This window comes from Tarenaya hassleriana, unplaced genomic scaffold (genome assembly GCF_000463585.1).
Source record: "Tarenaya hassleriana unplaced genomic scaffold, ASM46358v1 Cleome1, whole genome shotgun sequence".
In the NCBI taxonomy this organism is placed as follows: domain Eukaryota; kingdom Viridiplantae; phylum Streptophyta; class Magnoliopsida; order Brassicales; family Cleomaceae; genus Tarenaya; species Tarenaya hassleriana.
Window position 1 is genome coordinate 3,914,069 of NW_010960187.1, and position 24,627 is coordinate 3,938,695.

Sequence of the window (24,627 nt, forward strand, 5' to 3'; positions counted from 1 at the left end):
GGGGGGGGGGGGGGGGTCTCGGGTGGAAAGGAGGAAAACCCGAAAGGATGACAGCAAGAGAGGGAGCAAAGGTTTTGTGGTGTAACAATGGAGTATGACCATTCATACAAATCGATCTCGAGCAGCTTTGAGGTGAGGGTCTTCGGGTTTTCTTTTTCATTTGTAGCTAGTTTGTTTGTTTGTTTGTTCTATTATCTTTTTTTTTTTAAAAAAAATAATTCTGTAGCAGAGTTAGGATGTCTGATAATTGCTTGCGGTGAGACTTCATGTGATTTATAATTAGGATTAGATCAAATTTCAGTTTATCTATTAAAATTAGGGTTAGTACAGGTCGGAGATCCGAGATTTCGAGGTATCTAACCCCGTATCCGAGCATCTCGGTGATATAGTTTGGTCCTAGCTCCACCACAAAAGTTAGAACAAGAGCGGAACTTTGATCCTCTTTATATATTGGTTCCAAGTGTCTCTCTTCCATTGATGCGGGACTCTTATCAATATCGTCCCTTTAGACAAGGACGATCAGTGCATTGCGGCCATCAAAGATCCACCGAAGAACAGAGAGTTAGGGTGATACCAAGTGATATTGTTATGTCCTAATTCCACTACAAAAACTAGTTTAATAATATGTTTGATCCTCCTTATATATTGATCTCAATTTCTTTTCTCCTAACGATAACGATGTGGGACTCTTATCATCGGGATTCTAAGTTTATCCGTAGATATACGGAACAAAAAATCAGATCAATTAGAGATCCAAGACGAAGTCGAGATATCAAAATATTAGATTAGATCAGATCAATTGAAATATCTACACCTTTAGTTTAGTACGAGGTTTCCATCAGTTATAAACATTACAAAATAGCATTCATATAAGGCCGTTAACCAATTCGAATTCTGATCCGGTTAAGTGATATGGTTTGTTTTCTATCGTTTGGAAAACCGAAAACGGCGTCGTTTATGGTTCTCTTGTTTAGGGATTAGGGCACAACAATTGACGGCGAGAAACCAAATCGGGGAGGAGAAAGAGCACTCACCAGTCACTACTCTCCTCGCCGCCGTCAGTTTCGTCTCACTCGCCGAGAACGAGCAGATAATCTGAACTGAATTCCGATCGATTGCGTTGTTTTGAATCGGAAAATGCCGTCTGAGGGTGTGAAGACTGTGAAGAAGGAGGAGGTCGGAGAAGACGAAGCTGACGAGAAGTGCTTGAGCTCCCTTATCAGGAAGAAACCTGCCAGCGGCAACAATGCCGGATCGGCGATGGCGGCGGCGAGGAAAGTAAAGAAAGAAGAATATGATGAAGATGATGACAAACCCATTAGGTCTTCGCTTTCTGGATCCCGCACAAAACCAGCGAAGAAGGAGGAGAACGTTGAAGACGACGATAATAAGCCCATATCAAGGAGGAACTCCTCTGCTGCTGCCGAGAAGGTTCTCCTTTTTCGTTTTCTGTTCTGTGACTGTGTCTGCTTACACTCTTAGCTTCTGTTTGGATGCTGAGAAAATTGATGTAAACACAAAGAAATACTAGTTGTGTTGATGGTAGAATTGAATGGTAATGATGGCACTGTGGGTTTAGGAGAAAGAGTTGAAGAAGAGGAAAATAAAGAAGGAAGAAGAGGGCAAGAAGAGAGCTGCAGCAACACAGGGAGAGGTGAAAAAGAGGGAGAAGAAAATGTATGATTTGCCTGGTCAGAAGAGAGACCAGCCTGAAGAGGTATCTTTGATTTCTCTGTCTGTAAATTTACGATGCCAAAGCAGTTTTGTCTTGATGGCTTCTCTCTTGTCTGATGGGTGGTTGTTAATTCAGTTTCTTTGATGGATTGTTGGATTTGGTGATTTCAGAGAGATCCGTTGAGAATTTTCTACGAGTCGCTCTACAAGCAGATTCCTACGAGCGAAATGGCACAGATCTGGTGAGCTTGCTCTGTTCCTTTCTGTCTGCTTTCTTTGATGGGTTTACGACAATGGTGCATTCCCTGGGTTATAGTGGACAAGGAACTTCAATGTTTACGCATATTGTTCAATGCCCCTTTGGTTAAGCTGTTCGGACAAACCGTAGGGGGAAGCTCTCTTGAAATCGTAATTGAATCTGTAATCCATTCATGGTCTGGCTATTCTCAGGCTGAAGACCCTGCCATCTACCGATTTTGAGCTTTTTGCCTGTTTCTTCTTATCTTGCAATTACTTGTATCCCTCTGTTTCATTGTTGGATTGGCATTAGTTTCTTCTCGAGTTTATATAGGTTTAAATCCTTGAGAGACGGACATTGTTCTCATCAGAACGAATTCCCTGATTCCCTACTTTTCTGTCAAAGGAGTTGTTGTGCAGAAAATGATCTCGGAAATGCTTTTTTTTGTATGGACTCAATATTCAAACTTCACGATTGATTCATCACTTGGATCTTGATCATTTATGTTTGAAACTTTTTTCGGGTTTTGAATGTGACGACAGGATGATGGAGTCTGGGTTGCTGCCGGTAGTAGAAGCAAGGAAAGTGTTGGAGAAGAAACAGATGAAGGGTGGGAAGTTCGCTTCTCCAGCAAAACCAACTTCATCCACTCCCAGAAGGGTCACGAAACCCGCAACTGTCGGGAAACTGCCCCGGGCAGATTCTTCGGGGAAAAAGAAAGGGAACGACGGGAAAGCAACTGCTACGAAGCGGAAGATCCGAGGTGATGATGATTCAGATGATGATTTCCTGGTTAGCAGAGCATCTAAGAAACCAAGAGCCAAGTAGTCTTTTGCCCAAAACAGCATCTCTCTATTTGGTAATGATTCTGAATCTGAATTGTCCCCATTGTATTCTTAAGAACTAATTAAGAATTGATTCAGAAGTGAGATCTAAAGACTTGCACTTAATGTCGTAGGTTTGGTCTCTCACCCACAAAGTCCCTATTTTATTTTGTACATTCCTCCAAGTTTTGCATAACAGAGTGGGATATGTGGAGATATATTTAAAATTAGAAAAAATCAAACTCAAACTGAAATCAAATAATTAAATAATCTAACATTTTGATTCGATATAAAATGAATATTTTTATAACAAAATTCGAATAGAACGTAGAGATATAGCAAAAAGGAAGCCGAGTACTCAAAGTTCATATCATTAGAAATGCAAATCAATATTTGTTTTTCCTATCGGAACTTTTTTTTTTCTTTTTCTTTCATTTTTTTTTTTTGCAAAATTTAGAATTAATTAACCATAAATGCTTTTACTGTGTGACATCACTTTCAAATATGAATGCAATTTTAAAAAATATTATGTCGCCATTTCTAAAATAAAAAATTTAACAAGCCCTACCTTAACATTCTTATTATTACAATGCTCGACAAAAAAAAACATCACACACAAACAAAAATTCCATATCGCACCAATTCAACAGTGACAAATACATGCATACATACAAATATGTATATATAGTCGGCAAATATAAAGAAGGCCAGAGATCTAAGTGCGTCAATAGAACAAAACGCCAAAAAAAGAGAGAGAGAGACATACCACACAAATGTTTTTTTTTTTTTAAATCTCATCCTCGGATCAAGCAGCTTCGTATCCATCCTCTTCATCCTCGTACTCACCTTCCTCGTCAGCAGTGGCGTCCTGATACTGCTGGTACTCAGCCACAAGATCATTCATATTGCTCTCTGCCTCCGTGAATTCCATCTCGTCCATTCCTTCGCCCGTGTACCAATGCAGAAACGCCTTTCTCCTGAACATAGCCGTGAACTGTTCGCTCACCCTCCTGAACATCTCCTGTATCGATGTCGAGTTCCCCACAAACGTCGACGCCATCTTTATCCCCTTCGGCGGTATGTCACATACGCTCGATTTCACGTTGTTTGGTATCCACTCCACAAAGTATGACGAGTTCTTGTTCTGTACGTTTAGTATCTGCTCGTCCACTTCCTTCGTGCTCATCTTTCCCCTTAACATAGATATATAGAGATGCAAAAACCATTAAAACCATTTAATTAAAATGACCCAAGCCTATGTATGATCATAATTGTTAAACCATTTGACAACTGCACCAGGGTTTATAGAGATATAGAGATGTCAAAAAGAGTAATCCGGTCCAACCCATTTGGATTACGGTGTATACTGTATAATCATATTGGGTTCATCGCTTTAACCCATAATTTTAATAGATTAAACCGTTTAACTTAAATGTCCCAAACAAACTTTCTAAATAATGATAATTATTGGGTTGGATTGGTTACCTGAACATGGCAGAGGCCGTGAGGTAGCGGCCATGGCGTGGATCAGCGGCACACATCATGTTCTTGGAGTCCCACATTTGCTGGGTGAGTTCTGGGACAGTGAGGGAGATGTAGTGTTGGGAGCCACGGGAGGTTAAGGGAGCAAACCCGACCATGAAGAAGTGGAGACGAGGGAATGGGATCAGGTTCACTGCCAGTTTCCTCAGGTCTGAGTTCAGTTGTCCTGGGAACCTAAGAGAGCATGTCACCCCACTCATAGTTGCTGATATCAAGTGGTTCAAGTCTCCAACTGCACAACACCACAGAGATATTTGTCGGATTCATTTTTTAATGATGATTATGTGGACTAACACAAATATCTAATTTGGAAATGTCTTATATGTGTTATCTTATATGATCTAATCTCTATACTCACAGCTAGGAGTGCTGAGTTTGAGGGTGCGGAAGCAGATGTCATAGAGAGCTTCATTGTCGAGGACCATGCATTCATCGGCATTCTCCACGAGCTGGTGGACAGAGAGTGTGGCATTGTATGGCTCCACAACTGTGTCGGAGACCTTTGGCGATGGGAAAACAGAGAATGTGAGCATCATCCTGTCTGGGTATTCCTCTCTGATCTTTGATATCAGAAGAGTCCCCATTCCAGAACCAGTGCCTCCTCCGAGCGAATGGCACACCTGAAAACCTGAATCAAGAACAAAGATATGACAGACCCGGAAAGAAAAAAGAGGACAGTATACAAAATCGCCATAGTCAAATGGCATCTAAATACAGCAAAATGTGTTCAAACCGTGACATAAAATTAACGATTCCACATGGAACAGAAATCTCGTAGTTCTAAGATTACACCGGTTTTAACCCGATGCACGACTCGTACAAACAGCATCAATGGCAAGACGGAAAAATCCAATGCAGCCGCCAAGAAAGATCTGCCTGCTGGAACTGTTCCAGCTTTAGTAAAACAGAGAGAGCGTGCTGATGAGTCATGAGAAGGTAAAGACGAGAGATACTATGAGGTAACTCTTTCGAGAAAATCAAGTTCAGTGTTTCTAGGCAATATACTACCAGAAGTATGAATATGATCATAATTCGTTATCTACCAAAAAAAATAGTAAAAATTCATATATGAGGTAATGTAAAACCGTGACCCTTTTTGTCCATATCCAATAATTCAGGGAGATACTTCAGGGTTTTACTTAAATGAAGATAAGATTTCTTGGTATGTGGTCATGAATACGAAAAGACAATGGTGCTGACCCACTTCACTATTAAATTAATGCACAAAATACCATGTTTCACCTCGACAATATCAAGTCACTATCCTCCTAAAGTGCCATTAAACGAAAATTACAGTAACACCGCGACAAAAGTGGAGCAAACTTTGGTATGAGTCCACAACACACTACCGACGCAGTTAAAAAGTCTCTAGATGCAAGAAGTGAAATAAAATTTTCGATAAAATTTCACAAAAATCTCATCGTGGGAGCCACGGATTTTCTCTGATTGTTCAAAAGTCACAGTCAAGACACCGAATCAATCTCATAAATTTTTGTAAATTGAATAAAAAAATCACATCCTCACGCATTCCCATGTAGGAACCGCAATTGCGCTTTGATGGAATGAATTATTGAGGAAGAACCCACAAAGAACATGAAAATCAAAAGAAACAGGAAACAAACAAAAAATCTGCAGAGGAACCAATGTTTAGTTGACTGGGAAATATGCAACAAATTCGCAAAATGCGAATGCCCGTGATTTAGTTGGTGCAGGAAACTTCTCAAACCGTGGTATGAATATATTGCAATCGTGATTCTTTTTGTAGCTATGAACCATAGTGATGTTTCATCACGAGGAATGATCAAACCTGTAGAATCGTGAAAAGGAATGGGCCAAAAGACGCAACTCGAGATCATTGAAAACTCTACACGGATATGAATATCGAACCACGTAAACGAATCGCGTCAATCAGTGAAACATTGATACTTACTCTTAGCTTCCAAATAAAATGAGAGTTATATGACGGCGAGAGCGAGGCAGGCGTGTGAGAAAATCAAAGATGCAGAAAACCAGGCACGAAAATTGATAAGAAACAGCAAAGCCATAGATGAAATAAAAAAACGAGAATCTAACATCACCAATTCCATTCTCATACAAGGACCCTAAGATTTCTGAATTTTCAGGAAACATGCAACGGGAGCAAAATAAAACGGTAACGAAAACCAAACGAACGGAGAAACACGATTCGTGTATACCTTGCAAGCAGTCGCAGTTCTCAGCCTCCTTACGAACAACATCGAGAACGGAATCGATAAGTTCGGCGCCTTCGGTATAATGACCCTTGGCCCAGTTGTTACCGGCGCCGGACTGTCCGAAGACGAAGTTGTCTGGACGAAAGATCTGACCGTAGGGACCGGATCTGATGCTGTCCATGGTGCCAGGCTCGAGATCCATGAGGACTGCGCGTGGCACGTATCTTCCACCGGAGGCCTCATTGTAGTAGACGTTGATACGCTCGAGCTGGAGATCGGCTGAGTCTCCGCTGTATCGGCCGGTAGAATCGATGCCGTGCTCGTCGCAGATGACCTCCCAGAACTTGGATCCGATCTGGTTGCCGCATTGGCCGCCTTGAACGTGAAGGATCTCTCTCATGGCGAGCGCAGACGATGTAGAGATCTGGATCGAGATCGAGAGAGAGAGGATAGAAATGGAGGAGAGAGGAGGGGGGATATGAAGGGCAGGGAGGGGGAGAAGGAGAGAGGAAAAAAAAAAAAAAAAAAAAAAAAAAACAGAGGCGGGATTTTTTTTTAGGGGTCTGCCAGCTCTCTCCTTCTCTCTCCCCATGGATTCGATTCCATGTGGTTGAGTATACCCTACACCCTTGTTTCTTTTTTTAATCTTTTGTGATATAATTAATTTATTTTTTATTTCTAAAAAAAGACGAATACAAAAATTCAAACAATTCAATACTCACATTTTTTTATTTTACAATAAATACAATTCTATGTAAGATATGGATTTTATCAACAAGGCCTATTTTTGCCAAGAGAATAAAAATCATATACATACATATGCGCATATAACATGTAAAACTTGTGTTGGATAAAAACTTTTAAAATATTCATTATTATTATTATTATTGGCAACATTGGGATAACAAATGTCATGATACAATGCAACAAAATGCTTGCCGTTAGGTTTAAGCAATAAAATATTGCATGGCTATCCATTATTGGGGTCTTAATTATCACTTTTGTCCCATTTAAACCTTTTTTTATCTCCCTTTTCTTTCATTTTTCACATCACATCGTTTTGAAAATGATTCCATATAATCCAATTATCTAAATTTTTTCATGTTTATAATAAATATCTAATTCAAAAAATAATGATTACGATAAAAAAAAATAACTAGAATTGTGTCAATTTATTGCTGCGATTTGTATAAGAATATAACAATTAATGTTCGACGTGTTCATAATCTAAACATGGATGGGTGATGTATACGTAACTCAAATGGTGACATTAAAACAACCTTTTTAAGGGAATATCGTCCCGAATATTAATTTCACTACTAGGGACTGCATATGAATAAAACTAAATCTGAGATTTATCTTGTTGGGATTTGTGAGCAGGAAAAGACTGATATTGCTGAATTGTTGGGATTACGACGGGGAAGGATGCCGGTGAGATATCTGGGGGTTCCACTAAGTTCAACAAGACTCACAAGGCACGACTATAGACCGCTGATAGAGAGAATACAAAGCAAGCTGGATAATTGGACCAATAATAGCCTTTCCTACGCAGGGAAGGTTCTGCTTGTTTCATCGGTTATATATGGGCTTGTAAACTCATGGAGTATGGTCTTTATGTTACCGAAGTGTGTACTAACGCATATTGATGGTCTATGTGGGTAGCTTGGACTCGTCTGAATATACTCAAGCAGCGGGGATTTTGGGACACAAAGGCAACCACAGCATCATCTTGGAATCTCAGGAAATTATTGTCGATGAGGGAAACAGCACGTTCCTTCATCAAAATACTAGTACGGAATGGATAATCAACTCAGTTCTGGCTTGATGACTGGACAACACATGGACCATTGATTGACCATATAGGAGAGTTTGGGCCGAGACTGTTACGGTTGTCGAAGCACGCAAAAGTAGCAGAGGCGGTCAAGAATGGTGGTTGGTCACTTCCGGCGGCTAGAACAGAAACAATCCAACAACTTCTGTTCTCGTTGATGGATACTGACCCGCCAAGACCGGAACTCGGAGAAGATATGGTACTATGGAAGCAAGACACTGGCGAATTCAAGCACAACTTCTCAACCTCGAAAACTTGGAACCTAATCCGTGCGAACAATCCCACGGTCTCGTGGCATCGTATGGTCTGGTTCCGAGAGGTTGTTCCAAGACACTTTTTCCTACTATGCAGGCCACAGTGTACCTTCTTTGGAGTGAACGTAACAACCGAATCTTCCGGAACGACCCTAAAGCGTCACATGTTCTGCAACAACAACTCGACAGCATGATGAAAACCAATCTCCTTTCGGTGAAGGGCAGGACAGGATCAGCAAGCAACATGCTTCTAGAACACTGGTACTTTTTGACGGAACGAACTAGAAGGCGATAACGCAACACGACTAAGGAAGTAGGCAACTGACTGCCAATTATTTTGACCACTTGCACATGAGATTTTTTGTATTAGCTTGCTCAATGATTACCTAATACGGGGCTGTTTTGTAAGAATTTTGAACTATACGACTTAATACTAAATCACATTTAACCAAAAAAAAGAAATCTGAAAACTACCCATAATTCCATCACTGTTATTTAATAATAATAATAATAAATAAATAATCTGAAAATTCCAATGTGTCCCAAGTGTGTGTGTGTGTATATTGAGTAGTTGATTTCAGGTATGACTCGCATCTCTTGAAATGAGATTTGAGTAAAACCTAATGTCTCACAACACTCGTTCGTCAAAAGCTTTGTCTATACTGAAATATTTAAGGATGTCCGGACTCAGATATATAATCATTTTCGAAATTTCGAAAAATATATACAAATAAATGGAAAAGGTGTTTAAAAATCTCATCAACAGGAAAAAAAAAAAGTGTCGAATAGGAAATGAATATCTGTGTCTTGTGTGGGTAAACACATTTTTTTTTAAACTAAGATTGGAATTACTGGTAGTTGTTTGCAGGCAAGAATTTCTTTGCACGAATGTTTTTGTGTGCACGCTCCATTCCATTTAGTCAATAATTATAATTTTGATTATGTTTTTATTTAAAAAAAAACACGTTTTTGTCTCTATTAGACATTTGCGTTTCATCATTTTAGATATTGTAAGAAAGCGGGTTTTCAAGATATCACCGCAGTAAAATCTTATTAGCCGTTAGATCTCAACGGTTAAATGCCCAAATCCATTAATGTTATCCACGTCATCAGGTGTACAAATACCCCATCGGGAGTGAATGTCTCTATCTCCTCACATGGTAGATGCAAGTATCGTTTGAGTCCATCGTCGCCTAGATAGATCCATTCCTCTACAATCCCCCCCCCCAAAAAAAAAAAAACAAAAGAAAGTAAGAAGGAGACGTAAAAATCACAGAATCTCGTCTATAAATACATTCCCCTGCTTCTCCATCACATTTTCCCATTCAGAAGCTCTCGCAACGAAGAAGAAGGAGAAGAAGAAACAATTCATTAAAGAAAGAAAATATTCTTCTTCTTCTTCTTCTCGATTCTTCATCAATGGCCAAGCTATTGCCATTGCCATTGATTCTCCACATTTTCTCACTTTTCTTCGTACCGGGTATGATTCATGAACGATTTCCAGTTGTTACTGATACTGTGACTATGGTTTTTTTTTTGTAATTCTTTTTTCTGTTTTTTTTTTCATGTAGAGGTCACATCTACGAGCTTCACTTTAGTGAACAAATGCGACTACACAGTTTGGCCGGGAATTCTCTCCAACGCCGGAGTTCCTCCGCTCCCCACCACCGGCTTCGTTCTCCAGAAGGGTGAGACGCGTATGATCAACGCGCCGTCGTCGTGGGGCGGTCGTTTCTGGGGCAGGACCCTCTGCTTCACCGACTCCGCCACCGGGAAATTCTCCTGCGCCACCGGAGACTGCGGCTCCGGAAAACTCGAGTGCTCTGGCGCCGGCGCAGCCCCTCCGGCGTCACTCGCCGAGTTCACCCTCGACGGATCCGGCGGACTCGACTTCTATGATGTCAGCCTCGTCGACGGCTACAACCTCCCTATGCTCGTCGCCCCTCAAGGCGGCTCCGGCGACAACTGCACTTCCACCGGCTGCATCGTCGACCTGAACGGTTCCTGCCCGTCGGAGCTCCGCGTCTCCTCCGTCGGCGGAGGGGAGAAATCTCCGGAGGCCATGGCGTGTAAGAGCGCGTGTGAGGCTTTCCGGCGACCGGAGTACTGCTGCAGCGGCGCATATGCATCGCCGGACACTTGCAAGCCATCGTCGTACTCGCAGATCTTCAAGAGCGCGTGCCCACGCGCCTACAGCTACGCCTACGACGACAAGACCAGCACATTCACATGCGCCAAGTCCCCGGATTACGTCATCACCTTCTGCCCATCTCCCAACACCAGGTGAATTACCCAAACTAACCCTCCGCCTAACCGCTGTGTTTAACCCACTAATCTTTTCACTAATCTCAATTCTCAAGTAATAGCCTAATATTATAATGATCAGTCGCATTTTTATGGGGGTATTTTAGGCCTATAAAAATATATTGCACGGCATTTCACGTTCCTCTGTTTAACAGATCGCTTTAATATCTTTATATTTAGATTTTTCGAAGATATTTTTGGTCAGATGTTCCTATTTTACCCCCGGTTGCTATTCCCCACAATATGAATTCATCAGGATATGGATCCGTAACGGAGTTTGACATAACCCAATCATGAGATGACACGTGGTCCGAGCGACTAACCGTTATATGACCTTTTTACCCTTTTGTAGTCAGAAATCATTACAAGGACAGGGCACGGAGCCGACGGGAACGTCGCCGGCTACTCAGACTCCGACGACAACGGCGACGTGGTCGCCGATGGATACTTCGATGATCTACGAAGGTGCTTTTGACGAGAGCGGTGCATCGTCACCGTCCACGTGTCGATTGAGTATCTCGACCCGTGCCGGCACGCTTGCTCTCTTGCTGGCATTTTGTCGGGTATGGCGGCTGTTCTGACCATTCAGTGACTGCCACGTGGTGACCAATGATTGGGCCCCCCATGTGACTTCCGGAATGCTACGTGGATTGAGTCATAGTTGAAAGGCACACCGGGAAAGTTTGTTGATAGTTTAATTTACCAAAATACCCCCTTCCCTTTCGGGGTGAGGAAGCGGAACACGTGGGGGTGAGAATGGGGGGATAATAAGAATTGTATTTTGTTTTTTAATTAAAAATATATGATTAGGATTATCGGTTAAACTCTGTATAATTAGTTTGTTTAATTTAATTATTGGCGTAGTAGGTGGCGATGTTATTCATATTGGTTGGAGATCCAGAAAATGAAAATGATATATATATAATTGCTAGTGGGCGTAACGTGACAGCAAAACAATTACATAATAAAATTATAAAATAAAGTTTTTTTTATATGACCACGTGAGGCCCATCGTGAATATAAATAATTATTGCCCAATTGAAAGAGAAGTGAAATAAACGAGTGGCGAGCAACCGATAAGTTAATGGTATCTATTAGATTATGCCACCGAAAATAACTGTATTGAAAATTCCAATTTGATGGGAAAAGAAATTGATGAGAGAGAGACCATTCATTGGGTCATTGGGGGTTTCAAAATTCGGCTTGACGATAGATTTTGATAAATACAAATCGTAAAAAAGTTATTTAATTTTAAGAAACTTTACTCTTTTATAAAATATATTTTTTAAATTTTAAATATCTGTATCACTTACCCCTTGCTTTCACATCGTTTGTCATTCATCTTTCTTTTCTTTAATCATTCTCTTAGAGATCTCTCATAGATATCCAAATATATAAAATATTATGAGAATATCATGAGAATAAAAAAATAGAATATCCAAGTATATCGATATACAATCAAAAATAAAAATATATTACTAAAATCGAAGAAATTTGATCCAAATCTCCCATAATAAATCAGAGCCAATAAAATTTAAAAGATAACAAAAATAAAAAAAATTGAAAAGATATATATTTGTCAGAAGTGGGATTTGAACCCACGCCCTCTACCGAGGACCAGAACTTGAGTCTGGCGCCTTAGACCACTCGGCCATCCTGACTGATGATAGCGTTAAATTCTAAGGAAATCTGAGAAAATAATATATTAAATTAAAAACAAATCTGTCATGAAATTGGTAATTTGGTAAATTTAATTTAATATGGCCGTATAGATTAGATTGGGTTGTTGCCTTTCCTAAGAAGGCCTTTTCATGAATGGGCTCAGTGGAACTCCTTTAATCTAAAAGGCCCATCTTGAGGCCCAAAACAATGAAATCGAGATTACTTAGAGTACAAGTTATCGGAAAAAAACTTACTCCTGTCTAATAATAATAATAATAATAATAATAATAATAATGGTGTGTGTGTGTATAATTTCATTAATTAGTAATACAGATATGGCTGTTATGTGTGTGTAGTGTATGTATGTTACTAATACTAGGCGTTTAAAGATGTCAAAATCCGTAGCGAGAAATGTTACTTCTCCACGATCAAACAAGTGGACGTTAGTCCGTACACAGCGCTCGCTTGAACATTTCCTTTCGGATCCGTTCGAATTTGTTTTCTTCAACAGGAACCGAATCGAAATCACTCTCAAGTCGAAGAAGAAGATCAATGGTGTGGTACTAACGTAAACGCTTTGCTATTGGCCACGTGAAACTATTTATTTCTTCATAAATGGCATTCTTCCCCCTCTCTCTTTATCTCTCTCATTAACGACAATGTCATGTAGATGTGCCCTGATCTTCGTCGTTTTCTAGGTTTTTAATGCGATTTGATCATCCGGGTTTGGATCGGATTTTGCTATCGAGCTTCGAGGAAGAAGAAATCGGCGATTTTTCTAGGGATTTGAGAGATGGGTATAATCAGCACGATGTTGGGCGCGTTTGGTTTCTGCGTGGGTACGACGATTGGGATCGTGATTGGCTACTACTTTTTCATCTATTCCCAACCTACTGATGTCGAGGCATGTTCCTTTTCTCCATTTCTGCTTCTGTTTTTTTATTTGTTCTTTGTTTAATGCGTTCATGATTTCTTTTCCTTCGATTCTTTATATCTTTCTGAGTCTCGAATCAGACAGATTCCTGTTGTAATGTCTTGTTGGCCCACTCGTTTTGACTATCAGATAAGGAAAGTTATTTCTCATTCGCTCTATGCCGAGAACAGATCAAGGATCACTCTTATGTTCCTCTCAAACAAGAAAATTGTTTCTTGTTTTGTGTAAGAACACATGATGTTTCTGTAGGGCTTTCTTTATGAAAACATTTGGGTTTTTGTATGTTGGGCATGATTTTAATGCTTTCTTAGTGATATTTGCTTCTGTTATATGAAGTAATGCAGTGAAGTTTTTCTCTTCTTGATGATTTGGGTTCACAGATACATATTTGTTTGAATCCTTCAGGATCCAGAAATCAGACCTTTAGTGGAGTTAGAGGCAGAGAGCCTGGGGAGAATGTTTCCTGAAATACCGCTGTGGGTGAAAAATCCGGATTTCGATCGTGTATGTATGTTTATATATATACACAATCTTTACTTACCATGATATAATTTGATTGAGTACTGTGGTGGTTTTTGTGTAACAAATCTGTTTCCTTTTGAAGATTGATTGGCTTAACAAGCTCATTGAGAATATGTGGCCTTATCTAAACAAGGTAAAAACTCTCTTCTCTTCCGGTGTTGATGAATGGTTAATGTTAATAATGGCTTCTTCAATCGAAAATTTTCAGGCGATATGTAAGATGGTGATGGCAATGGCGAAGCCTATGATTGATGAGCAAACTCCACAGTACAGAATAGACTCTGTAGAGTTTGAGAAGCTCACCTTGGGTTCACTACCTCCTACTTTCCAAGGTTTTATCTTTCCCTTCTTCTCTTTTCTCGGACTGGAAAAAAAAAACGAATTTCGGATACCCGACTTGGCCCGTGAGTCAGGGTACCCGAACAATATATGATATGTGATCAGGTTAGATAATATCTTTGTGTTGCCTGAGATGTTCGGGTTTGGATTTCGGATAACCCGAAAATCTAATATATCGGACCTATGTCCACTTCTGTTACAAAATCCTAACTAGTTTGTTGTGATTTGTTTACAACATGTGTAAAAAACTAAGATAATCCCCTTGATTTAGAATTTTTAATCTGTACTGTAACATAATGTAACGTTGTTCTTGTTTGAATGAATCTGTATAAACCAATGCTTCTACGTATTTCTGTCTTTGTAGGTCATTATGATAGGTATCTGTAGTTGAAATTCTTGTGGGTTTGCCTTAATCATTGGTTAATCTCAGTGCAGGAATTAAGGTTTACTCAACTGATGACAAAGAACTGATCATGGAGTTGTCAATGAAGTGGGCAGGGAACCCTAATGTTCTTGTTGCAGCTAAAGCCTTTGGGCTCAAAGCCACTGTTCAGGTAACCTTTTTTTTTAATGGCGGTTTCATCACAGTAAAACTGTAAAGAAAACATGTAAATGATTTGTGACGATTCAGGTGGTAGATTTGCAAGTTTTTGCCACTCCAAGGATCACTCTGAAGCCATTGGTCCCATCTTTCCCGTGTTTCGCCAATATAGCCGTGTCCCTCATGTCTAAGGTATCCCGATGTTTGTTTTTTTTTTGGTTTAAAACCGCAAAACAAAAGGGATATGTTCAAGGTAGGAGTAGGCACGGGTCGAGTACCGAGTTCTTAGGTATCTGGTCTCGTCCTCTTCTCCACGGGTTTCATGGTGGACCTATCTCAGTCTCGGCTTTGTCAGACTCGGGTACCCGTTACCTAGTATCAATGGTCGAAAGCCGGTATCCAAATCCACAAAAATGACCAAACTTTTATCATCTCGAGTTGATTTTAGGGTATAATGGCACTTTTACACTAAAATCTACTTGGGTATTATTGTGAATACAATCAAAGTATGATTTAAATGCCATTTCACTGCTAAGTAACTGTACCCGCGGGTAACCCGTTGTGGTTCGTAAAAACCCGAACTCAAACCCATGGTCCGGGTTCCTCGCCTCGCCACACCCTTCTTTGGCATTGTTGGTGGCCGGATAACGATGAAATCGGTATTCGAAAACCCGCAGGTACGCCCACTCCTAGTTCAAGATTCCATCTAGTTTTTTACATCTCTGGTCGCTTCAAATTGTTCTGCAGCCACATGTTGATTTCGGACTGAAGTTACTGGGCATAGATGTCATGGCCATTCCTGGCTTATATGGTTTTGTGCAGGTAAGTTTCTGAACTTGCATCTTTTTCTTCTGATCCAAAGTCGAAAATCGAAAACTTACCACTTCGGGAAAATCTTTTTTTTTTTTTGGGTTTCTTGGATTCCTTGTCACTATAGGAACTGATTAAAGACCAGGTTGCAAACATGTACCTGTGGCCAAAGACCTTGAATGTGCAGATAATGGATCCTTCTAAGTACTTTGATCTCATGTCTCGTTCATTTTATCACTTGAATGTATTTGCCACAGAATTTTGCTAAATTTCGATTTCATGACCTGCAGAGCCATGATGAAACCGGTTGGGATACTCGATGTGAAGGTTATAAAGGCGATTAAACTCAAGAAGAAGGATCTTATTGGAGGTTCAGACCCTTATGTGAAGCTAACCTTAACCGGGGACAAGGTTCCAGGCAAGAAAACGGTCGTGAAACACAGTAACCTGAACCCTGAATGGAACGAGGAGTTCAACATGGTCGTGAAAGATCCAGACAGCCAAGAGTTGCAGCTGATTGTCTATGACTGGGAACAGGTAAATCTATTGTATAAAACATACATTTCTCCTATATGTATGCACACAATTCCTATCAAACTATTGAACGCTGTCATCATAAAACTATTAAGCTCTCATATGATGATGCCCTTTTCTTGGAGATCCATGGCTTGGCCTGTTGATGTTGTTCTAGCCGATTTTTTGTTCATGCAGGTTGGGAAACATGATAAGATAGGAATGAACGTGATCCCTTTAAAAGACCTTAAGCCTGAGGAGCCGAAAGTTATGACCCTTGAACTGTTGAAATCAATGGACCCGAAAGAACCCCCGAGTGAGAAATCACGTGGGCAGCTCGTGGTGGAGGTGGAGTACAAACCCTTCAAGGAGGATGCTGTTCCAGACAACCTGGACGATCCAAGTGCAGTAGAGAAGGCACCTGACGGAACACCTTCCGGCGGTGGATTGCTCGTGGTTATCGTACATGAAGCTGAGGAAGTAGAAGGGAAATATCACACGAATCCTTACGTCCGGCTGCTGTTCAGAGGAGAGGAGAGAAAAACCAGGGTACGTCTATGGAAAAACTTCATAAAAATTGCTCCTTTTCCTCGCAAAGACATCAAAGACATCATCTTTTCTTGCCTTATATCGACGATTCAACGTGTTCTTGATTGCAGCGTGTAAAGAAAAACCGAGATCCGAGGTGGGACGAAGACTTCCAGTTCACGTTGGACGAGCCGCCGACGAACGATAAGCTTCACGTCGAAGTCATAAGCACTTCTTCACGGATGGGATTGATTCGTCCAAAGGTAAGAAACCTCATCTTCTTCAGATCTGATGATGCTGTTCGGACAACTGCAGAGAACTTGTAATGAAGAACATGGTTTATTTGAACAGGAAACTCTTGGTTACGTGGTGATTAACCTTGCTGACGTTGTGACCAACCGAAGGATCAACGAGAAGTATCATCTAATCGATTCCAAGAATGGCCGAATTCAGATCGAGCTTCAATGGCGGACCTCTTCTTGATCACAATATGGTTTCTTCTTCTTCTTCTTCTTTAGAGTTCACAATAAACACCGTTTTGGCAAATCTTATTCCAAATGAAATTTCTGTCTATGGAACATTCGGGGGTATTCATCATAATGGGCCATAGCAATGGGCCTCGACAATAATGGGCCTTGTAATGGGCCTTTAGTGAACACAAGTATTATGGGTCAATTGTACAAACTTAGGATTGTCGTCAATGATAATATATAATTTATTCTCACAAATTTCAACCTTTTCATTATTAATTTGTCATGTAACCTAATGATAAGAATTTAGAAAACATAAATAATAATTTGCAAAATAGAAAATACAAAGGGTGTTTAATAATAATGATAATGATGAAAAAGACAACAGTTGGTGGAGAGCTGGTAAGGGCAGGCACATGGATGATGGAGCTAACCCCTTTATGATGATTGGTTAGCTCATATCTTCCCCTTAATTGCGCAATTAGTGCCACTAGTCTATAATCCCTCTTTTATATTTCAAATATTAATTTTGTTACGTGACTTCCCAAAATATTTCTATTCGAATATTAATTATACATAAAATATGACATTCATCTATAGAATTGGAATTTTCTTAACTCGAAACATGTATAAAGACATTCATCTAACTCTTTTCCTTGTATTTGACCAAAAAGATGTATGTATGTATGTATGTATGTATGTATGTATGTATGTATGTATGTATGTATGTATGTATGTATGTATGTATGTATGTATGTATGTATGTATGTATGTATGTATGTATGTATGTATGTATGTATGTATGTATGTATGTATGTATGTATGTATGTATGTATGTATGTATGTATGTATGTATGTATGTATGTATGTATGTATGTATGTATGTATGTATGTATGTATTCAGCAAACTCAGAGTTACGGACATGTTTAAATTACATACAAACGTTGATACCGTGACATTAACATAATATTTGTATAAAAACAATTGACTGAATAATTAGTATTTTTTTTTCCGAAAGTTTAAAATTCATATTTTTTCTAATATTTTTACTGTATTTATATGAAATTTTTTAATATACATATACATATGTAGCCGAGGGACAAATGATGACGTGTCGTGTCACGATCGGGAGATGAGCTAAATTAGAGTTTGGCACGTTTCCAGACATTTTCATTTCCGATATGATTGAAGAGTAAAATAAAAATATACATAAAAACAACTTAAATTAAATGAAAATGAAAATAGTGCCGTAACACTAACACTGCCTCGCACGTCCATAATGATTTCTCCTTTAATATGCCTTCGTATAATATTTTTATGGATATTCCTTCAATTACTCTTTTCATGCCTCCCTCTATTTTTTATGGACACTCCATGTCATATTTTATTTATTATATAATTTTGTTCTTGTTTTGTTTAGAGCCATTAAAAATTAAAATCACACACACACACAATTATATAATTATGAACATAGGATTTATTAACAATTTAGGTCATATTTTGAAGCATTTGGTACATTTTTTTTATATTGTAGAGATATGTGATATGTTAATTCATTTTGCTGAATTTGCATTTTTCATTACATGCCAAAAAAATTATATATTCTGAAATAGGTAAATAAAATTAATGATAAAAAAATAGAAAAACGAATGACAGAGTAAATAGTAATTTGATTAATTACGTGTTGATGTACCTAATACATACATACGTTTAAATAGTAATGCGTTGAATTACCCAAAATATACATATATTTGGGAGACCAACAAATATTTTTTAAATGTTAAAATTTGAAAAATATATCAATTATTTTGGCTAATTTGAAAAAAATATTTTTTTAAAAAAAGTGAAAATTTTAAAATTAAGCAAGATCCAGTCAACAATCATATATTCACATATAAGAAATACACTTTAAAAGTATATTATTAACTCGAATCATTTAAAATTGATAGTTTAAAAATAACAAAATTTTTCTAATTATTCAAAAAGTCTTATAATTTTTTTTCTCATTCTCCCTATGCATTTGGACAAATACATAATTTATTTATATTTTCCCGAAAAAGAAAAAAAATGGCGAGTGTGTATGATAAGGTAAAGATGTTGAATGAGCTGGCCTAAGGTTGTATGTATAGCTCATCTCAATGTCTCCAACCGCCAAAAAGATAGAAAAGGCAAATCTTTTTTCTCCAAACTCTCTCGCCATTTTGAAATTTCCCCGTTTCTGCGATTCGGGTTCATCAGATTCTGAAGCCTCGCGTTCGAATTCGATTAGGGTCCGGCGAGCGGGTGAGAAAAGGTTTCGTCTTTGGGGGTTCTTGTGAAATGGCGGGGATTTGAAGGAGGAAGAAGAAGGTTTGAGTTGGGACTCATAGAGATTTTTTAGGGTTTCTGGATCCGGCGGCGTAGCGGCGGAGATGAGCGCGTCGAGATTCATAAAGTGTGTCACCGTCGGCGATGGTGCTGTCGGAAAAACCTGCATGCTGATTTCTTACACCAGCAACACTTTTCCCACGGTAATTCTAAATTTCTTTTCTTTGCCAATTTCTCTTTCTGGTTCTTGTTGCTAAATCTTTTTTGGGGGTCTAGAGAATATTTGAAGAATGTAGATATATGATCTGGAAGTTTTTCTGTCAAATTGGTTTTAGGAAATGTAATGTTTTCATTATCTGAATTTGCCTGTTTGCCATTGTTCGAATTTGTTTGGCTCAAAAATTGATGTTGTTCTTCAGGAGGATTATGGTCGATCATCTGAAAATATGTTGTACACTGAATATCTTTGGACCATCTTGTCAAAATCGATGGTTTTTGATTGATAAATCTTGTTGTTTTTGTTAGTATTGTTTCAAAAAATTGATGTTTTCTCTAGATTTTGATGCTTACTCTGGATTGAATTCTTCTGTTCATTGGTCACATCGCCCGCTTGGATTGAGAACATTTCCTGAGAACTGATCATCGAACTCAAATCTGCTGTTCACTTAGAGCTTAATCTGCAGCTTGTGTCTGATTGACAGGACTATGTTCCAACTGTTTTCGACAACTTCAGTGCAAATGTGGTGGTTGATGGGAACACAGTCAATCTTGGATTGTGGGATACTGCTGGTAATTCGTCTGAAACCCTTTTCGGGTTTATCCCCGAAACTTTCTTGTTTCGTGCTTGACTTACTTCTCGGGTTTTCGAGCAGGTCAGGAAGACTACAACAGGCTACGGCCATTGAGTTACCGTGGTGCGGATGTATTCATTCTTGCTTTCTCACTTATTAGCAAGGCCAGTTATGAGAACGTTGCCAAGAAGGTTTTGCTCATTTCACTCCGATATTCTTCTCGTTATGGATTATATTTGAACGAAATCACCTTTCTAATTTGATTTGCTTTCCATGCTTTGTTGCAGTGGATCCCCGAGCTCAGGCATTATGCTCCTGGCGTTCCAATTATTCTCGTTGGAACAAAACTTGGTATCTTTCCCTTGTCCTTAATCCAGAAATCTTCCCTGATAATAAAAAAATAGATCATAAGGAGCTTCATACTATAAGTAATCTTGATCTGCTGTTCTTGTCACTTGAGCAACTTTCTTGATTAATTTTGATCATTGAAGGAGATTGTCATTTTGTTTTTGTGTTTTGGTATTGTCAGATCTTCGAGATGACAAACAGTTCTTCATAGACCATCCTGGTGCGGTGCCGATTACTACAAACCAGGTAAGGAAATTGATTGGAACCCGACATTCTTTGAATGTTAATTCTGTCTTTTCTCTGTTCTCAATATGCCTAATTTTTGCCCCCCCCCCCTTTTTTTTTGTTTTTTTATGGAATAATGAAGGGTGAAGAACTAAGGAAACTGATTGGGGCTCCAGTCTACATTGAATGCAGTTCAAAAACTCAGCAGGTACGCATGAGTGAATCCGTCACATTGAATCTTTGCGAAAGAATGAAGTTCTAATGCCACATTTGCGTTTACAGAACGTGAAGGCCGTGTTTGACGCCGCCATTAAAGTTGTGCTTCAACCTCCTAAGCAGAAGAAGAAGAAAAAGAACAAGAACCGATGCTCGTTCTTGTGATCACTTGAAAAAAACATATAGGTAAAAGAAGAAGAAACAAAATCTGAAAAAAAGTTGGCATGAATTCAGAAACCTCTTCTCTTGGCTGTTCATCACGTACCCTGTTTACTTATTATCATCGGCCCAGCGTTTTGTATAGCTTGCTCGTTTTTTTTCTTCAACTCTTGTTGGTGGTGAAGCTGATTTCCAGGGGTTTAGTGAGTTTGAGCATTTTATAACCTCAGAGATAAAAGGAAGAAGGATGAAATACTTGGTTATGTAGACTAATCTTCTTTTCATTGTTGCTGGGGATTTGTTTTGTATTCGGCAGGTGATTATTTCCATTGTAATATTGCCGTTTTAAGCTATGATTTGGATAATATGAAATTGCTTCTGGATGGACTGTTTGCATTTGTTGGCTCTTTTGACATTTGAGTTTCATGTCTTGCAGGCATTGTTAAAACACTCTGTTTCCTCTGATGAATCTGACGTGTCCGAATACGAGGATATTCACATACTTGCTCAAGTTCCAATATATACACGCGCACACATACAAAAAGTTAAATTGATTCAAGAATGGGTTCCACAACTTTGGTCGGATCATATTTCTCGCCCATCAAACCCTTTTCTCGGCTGTTCACTCTTAAATTGTCCACTTTAGATTCCTTTCAGAGTTTGGTTTCAATTCCATCAACACAAACCGAACAGAACCCATTCACAATCAGCTTAAGAACCAAAGAAAATGTGAGGATAAATCGATATTGTGTATTGATCTGTAACTGTACAATTTTAACCAGAGCTATGTCGCTATAGGCCGGGAAAACAACGAATCAATGCAATGGAACATCAAAAAGGGGTCGTATAGGGTAAAGCATAGATGCCCACTTCAGACAAAAATTGAGCTTTAGGCCGAAGGGGATCTCCCGAACTAACCAAGTTCATGGTCATGTCTTTGTCTGTCTCTACTGTTTCAGCAGTAGATTGTCCTTGCCTCTTACTACTAAAGAGCCAATCTTGATCTTCATCATCGATATCCAACACACTAGGACAAAGGGGAGGAGGAACCCATCCCTCAAACAATGCATTATACCGTGATTCTTTGCTCCTCTTGTGTTTTTTCCGTTTGGTGTCAATGGTAATTGCAATGCTCTCGTCCCCTCGGGAAGTCGAGGGCAGATTCTCTTCCTCTTCAGAGGTCTTTCCACTCGGGACACAACTCACATTGGTGTCTCGGGCTACTGAAGGAGAGCAAACTCGTTCCTCTTGAGGCACAGCCTCAGGTTCTTTGGGTTTTCTGAAGACAAACCGGATTCGTAGCGGTTTACCTGAAAGATAAAAAATTGAGCCAACGAACAAATTTGACAACACGTCAACTTTCTGGTCCATGAAGTCATACGGCAAACCTTTGATATGACTATCAACTGCAGGTGGTTCCTGTCTTTTCCTCTTGTTATTGCTCTGACTCCCGTCAGATAGATAACAAAGATTCTGAGGTTGCTCATGTTCTTCTGTCAAACCACTCTTCTCTCGTTGTTCGGACTCGTCTTGGATCTTCTTGAAAGGAAGATATTGTTGTTCAAGATTGTTGTCAAGCTTTTCCAGACATTTTCTGGATTTCTCGTGCCTTTCTTTCTTATCTTTCCTTTTCTCCTTCTTCTCCTTCTCTTTCCGGTGTGCCTTTTTGGGATCGACTCTAAGTCTTCCAATCTTTAATCCATCAGAATAGAGGATTTAACCACCCACTCATGTCGGAACACCATCCAAACAGGGCACAAAGATGACAAATTTAACCAACAAATGCCCCATACACAAGTGCCCGAACAAGTATCACCATGTTAAGTCAAAGAATACACGTTCCAGGTAGCCTTAACTACCAAACTGATGCTACATGAAGAATACCTCACAACTTGCTGGATTCTCAAGACCCATATTCGCAACCGTTAGGCTTAGGAATAAATCAACAGCACATGCAAATATGCATATATACATACATGTGCCAGCCTTATGGATCTACAAGCATAATTGGCGTCATCAACGCAAGAAACAAGAACAAATTCAGGTTCTAACATGTTCCACCACTTAGAAGAAAACAAGATACGATATCGAAACCAAGCCCGCACTCACAATTTAACCATACTCACCGGAGGAATAAACAGGTTCATAACATTTTTTACAAAAAAATTTAGGTCAGAGAGTATATGGAACCCAGGTTTAGCCAAAGGTTTACGAAACAGAACCGAGCAAGAAATCAGATTTGGCTCAACAAACCTTAGTCGATTCGACCAAGTTCTGACCGTTCGCCCAGTTCCTCGCAGGGAAATATCCCGACATTTTTTTCTTCCTTCTCCGATTAATTCTAAACGAAATCCGTAACCCTAGTTTCGATTCAGCGAACAACGCAGGGAATCTCAGAAGACCAGGCAAGATATAAGGGGCGAAACAAACGAAATCGAAGATTCCACAAAACGAAAACCAGGAACCCTAATGTAGCACCTTCAGCCCTAATCGCTTCGCAGAGAGCGAGAGAGAGAGGAGAGAGAATTTGATAAACGGAAGAGAAGCGTAAAGGCCGTATATAAAGACGCGTGCGTGGAATCTGAGATCCGCCGACTTGGGCAAAGTCGTTCACATGGAGGAAAAGGGAAATAAAAACCCTAATCGTGATTTTTTTAGCGTAGGGTTATTTCGGTATTTACGCCTTAACCGAACTCTCGATTGGGCCTAGTATTGGGCTTTTTGGTCCTAGGTATTCATTCTTAAAAATGTTTAAGGCCCATGAATCAATACTAATGATAATATAATATGAAAAGTTTAAATAATAATTTTACAACTAATTTAATTGATTTTGTCACTTTGTCTCTTTTTCCATTGAATTTCAAATTTTAAACAATATCCGGAATTTTCCATATAACTTCACTACGCTGAAAGTTGCATGATGGGTGGAATGCATCCCGTTTTTCACGGATGGAAACAGAGAGATTGAGAAAAACATGACGTTTTAGGCCAAACGCTGGAATCATCTGCTGCGTTTCCGTCGCGCTTAAGATAACAACTTGCGTCTAATCCGACGGTGAAGATGTTGCCACGTGTCCGAAATGTAAAATTTATAGTCCGACCGAATATTCACTTGACCTCGATCTGTATTCCACTTTCCGCACACGCTTCGTCGTCTCTCCGATCATCCGATCAAAGCAATCTCGGATCAAAGCCTGAGAATTTTCCGATCACCGATCACAGATGCAACAAGGAGACTACAATTCCTATTATCACCAGTATGCTCAATTCCAAAACTCTAACCCGAATCCCGACTCGAATCTGAATCCAAACCCGACTCCAACGCCAACTCCGGCGGATCTCACCCGAGGCACGTATGCTTCGGCTCCTCCGTACACCGGCGGTTATGGCGGCGATTACCCG

The 24,627-nt window shown here is 39.5% G+C and overlaps 7 protein-coding genes and 1 non-coding gene across 13 annotated transcripts in view; 5 read left to right on the plus strand and 3 right to left on the minus strand.

Annotated features, from left to right (window-relative positions):
• Positions 1 to 967: 967 nt before the first annotated feature.
• On the plus strand, positions 968 to 2,883 carry LOC104809499. The gene is made up of 4 exons (XM_010535510.2): positions 968 to 1,431; positions 1,580 to 1,717; positions 1,846 to 1,916; positions 2,455 to 2,883. Exons 1-4 carry the CDS (start codon positions 1,138 to 1,140, stop codon positions 2,738 to 2,740), a joined length of 789 nt encoding a protein of 262 aa, XP_010533812.1. The 5' UTR covers positions 968 to 1,137; the 3' UTR covers positions 2,741 to 2,883.
• Positions 2,884 to 3,338: 455 nt separating this feature from the next.
• LOC104809488 (tubulin beta-5 chain) lies at positions 3,339 to 6,952 on the minus strand. The gene is made up of 4 exons (XM_010535499.2): positions 6,474 to 6,952; positions 4,637 to 4,906; positions 4,222 to 4,510; positions 3,339 to 3,929 (listed from the first exon to the last, which is right to left on the minus strand). Exons 1-4 carry the CDS (start codon positions 6,868 to 6,870, stop codon positions 3,542 to 3,544), a joined length of 1,344 nt encoding a protein of 447 aa, XP_010533801.1. The 5' UTR covers positions 6,871 to 6,952; the 3' UTR covers positions 3,339 to 3,541.
• Positions 6,953 to 9,856: 2,904 nt separating this feature from the next.
• LOC104809523 (thaumatin-like protein 1b) lies at positions 9,857 to 11,744 on the plus strand. Its single transcript, XM_010535540.1, has 3 exons — positions 9,857 to 10,035; positions 10,127 to 10,838; positions 11,212 to 11,744. Exons 1-3 carry the CDS (start codon positions 9,975 to 9,977, stop codon positions 11,438 to 11,440), a joined length of 1,002 nt encoding a protein of 333 aa, XP_010533842.1. The 5' UTR covers positions 9,857 to 9,974; the 3' UTR covers positions 11,441 to 11,744.
• A 692-nt stretch (positions 11,745 to 12,436) lies between these two features.
• Positions 12,437 to 12,520, minus strand: TRNAL-CAA. The gene has a single exon. It is a non-coding gene; the product is annotated as a tRNA-Leu (tRNA).
• Positions 12,521 to 13,146: 626 nt separating this feature from the next.
• LOC104809535 (synaptotagmin-2) lies at positions 13,147 to 17,430 on the plus strand. Of its 4 annotated transcripts, none has more exons than XM_010535550.2 (12): positions 13,147 to 13,425; positions 13,861 to 13,959; positions 14,060 to 14,110; positions 14,186 to 14,309; positions 14,752 to 14,870; positions 14,948 to 15,049; positions 15,605 to 15,679; positions 15,795 to 15,871; positions 15,958 to 16,204; positions 16,379 to 16,729; positions 16,840 to 16,971; positions 17,060 to 17,430. In XM_010535550.2, the coding sequence occupies exons 1-12, from the start codon at positions 13,315 to 13,317 to the stop codon at positions 17,189 to 17,191; spliced, it is 1,620 nt and encodes a 539-aa protein (XP_010533852.1). In that variant the 5' UTR covers positions 13,147 to 13,314; the 3' UTR covers positions 17,192 to 17,430. The 4 variants fall into 4 exon arrangements, with proteins under 4 accessions (XP_010533852.1, XP_019057451.1, XP_010533860.1 ...); XM_019201906.1 differs by lacking the exon at positions 13,147 to 13,425 and adding an exon at positions 13,600 to 13,679; XM_010535558.1 differs by lacking the exon at positions 13,147 to 13,425 and having other exon boundaries at positions 13,918 to 13,963.
• Positions 17,431 to 19,296: 1,866 nt separating this feature from the next.
• LOC104809562 (rac-like GTP-binding protein ARAC5) lies at positions 19,297 to 21,980 on the plus strand. 2 transcript variants are annotated; one of them, XM_010535600.2, is made up of 8 exons: positions 19,297 to 19,689; positions 20,188 to 20,275; positions 20,359 to 20,468; positions 20,565 to 20,628; positions 20,807 to 20,871; positions 20,993 to 21,058; positions 21,133 to 21,252; positions 21,662 to 21,980. In XM_010535600.2, the coding sequence occupies exons 1-7, from the start codon at positions 19,591 to 19,593 to the stop codon at positions 21,229 to 21,231; spliced, it is 591 nt and encodes a 196-aa protein (XP_010533902.1). In that variant the 5' UTR covers positions 19,297 to 19,590; the 3' UTR covers positions 21,232 to 21,252; positions 21,662 to 21,980. The 2 variants fall into 2 exon arrangements, with proteins under 2 accessions (XP_010533902.1, XP_010533894.1); XM_010535592.2 differs by lacking the exon at positions 21,662 to 21,980 and having other exon boundaries at positions 19,298 to 19,689; positions 21,133 to 21,614.
• Positions 21,956 to 23,834, minus strand: LOC104809551. Of its 2 annotated transcripts, XM_010535579.2 has the most exons (3): positions 23,479 to 23,832; positions 22,614 to 22,917; positions 21,956 to 22,535 (listed from the first exon to the last, which is right to left on the minus strand). In XM_010535579.2, exons 1-3 carry the CDS (start codon positions 23,539 to 23,541, stop codon positions 22,057 to 22,059), a joined length of 846 nt encoding a protein of 281 aa, XP_010533881.1. In that variant the 5' UTR covers positions 23,542 to 23,832; the 3' UTR covers positions 21,956 to 22,056. The 2 variants fall into 2 exon arrangements, with proteins under 2 accessions (XP_010533881.1, XP_010533871.1); XM_010535569.1 differs by having other exon boundaries at positions 21,956 to 22,917; positions 23,479 to 23,834.
• Positions 23,835 to 24,338: 504 nt separating this feature from the next.
• LOC104809587 (protein FREE1-like) overlaps positions 24,339 to 24,627 on the plus strand; it is a 4,277-nt gene continuing 3,988 nt past the window's right edge. The window contains exon 1 of the mRNA XM_010535620.1: positions 24,339 to 24,624. Coding sequence (XP_010533922.1) covers positions 24,448 to 24,624 — 177 coding nt within the window. The 5' untranslated portion in view covers positions 24,339 to 24,447. The remainder of the gene's footprint in view (positions 24,625 to 24,627) is intronic.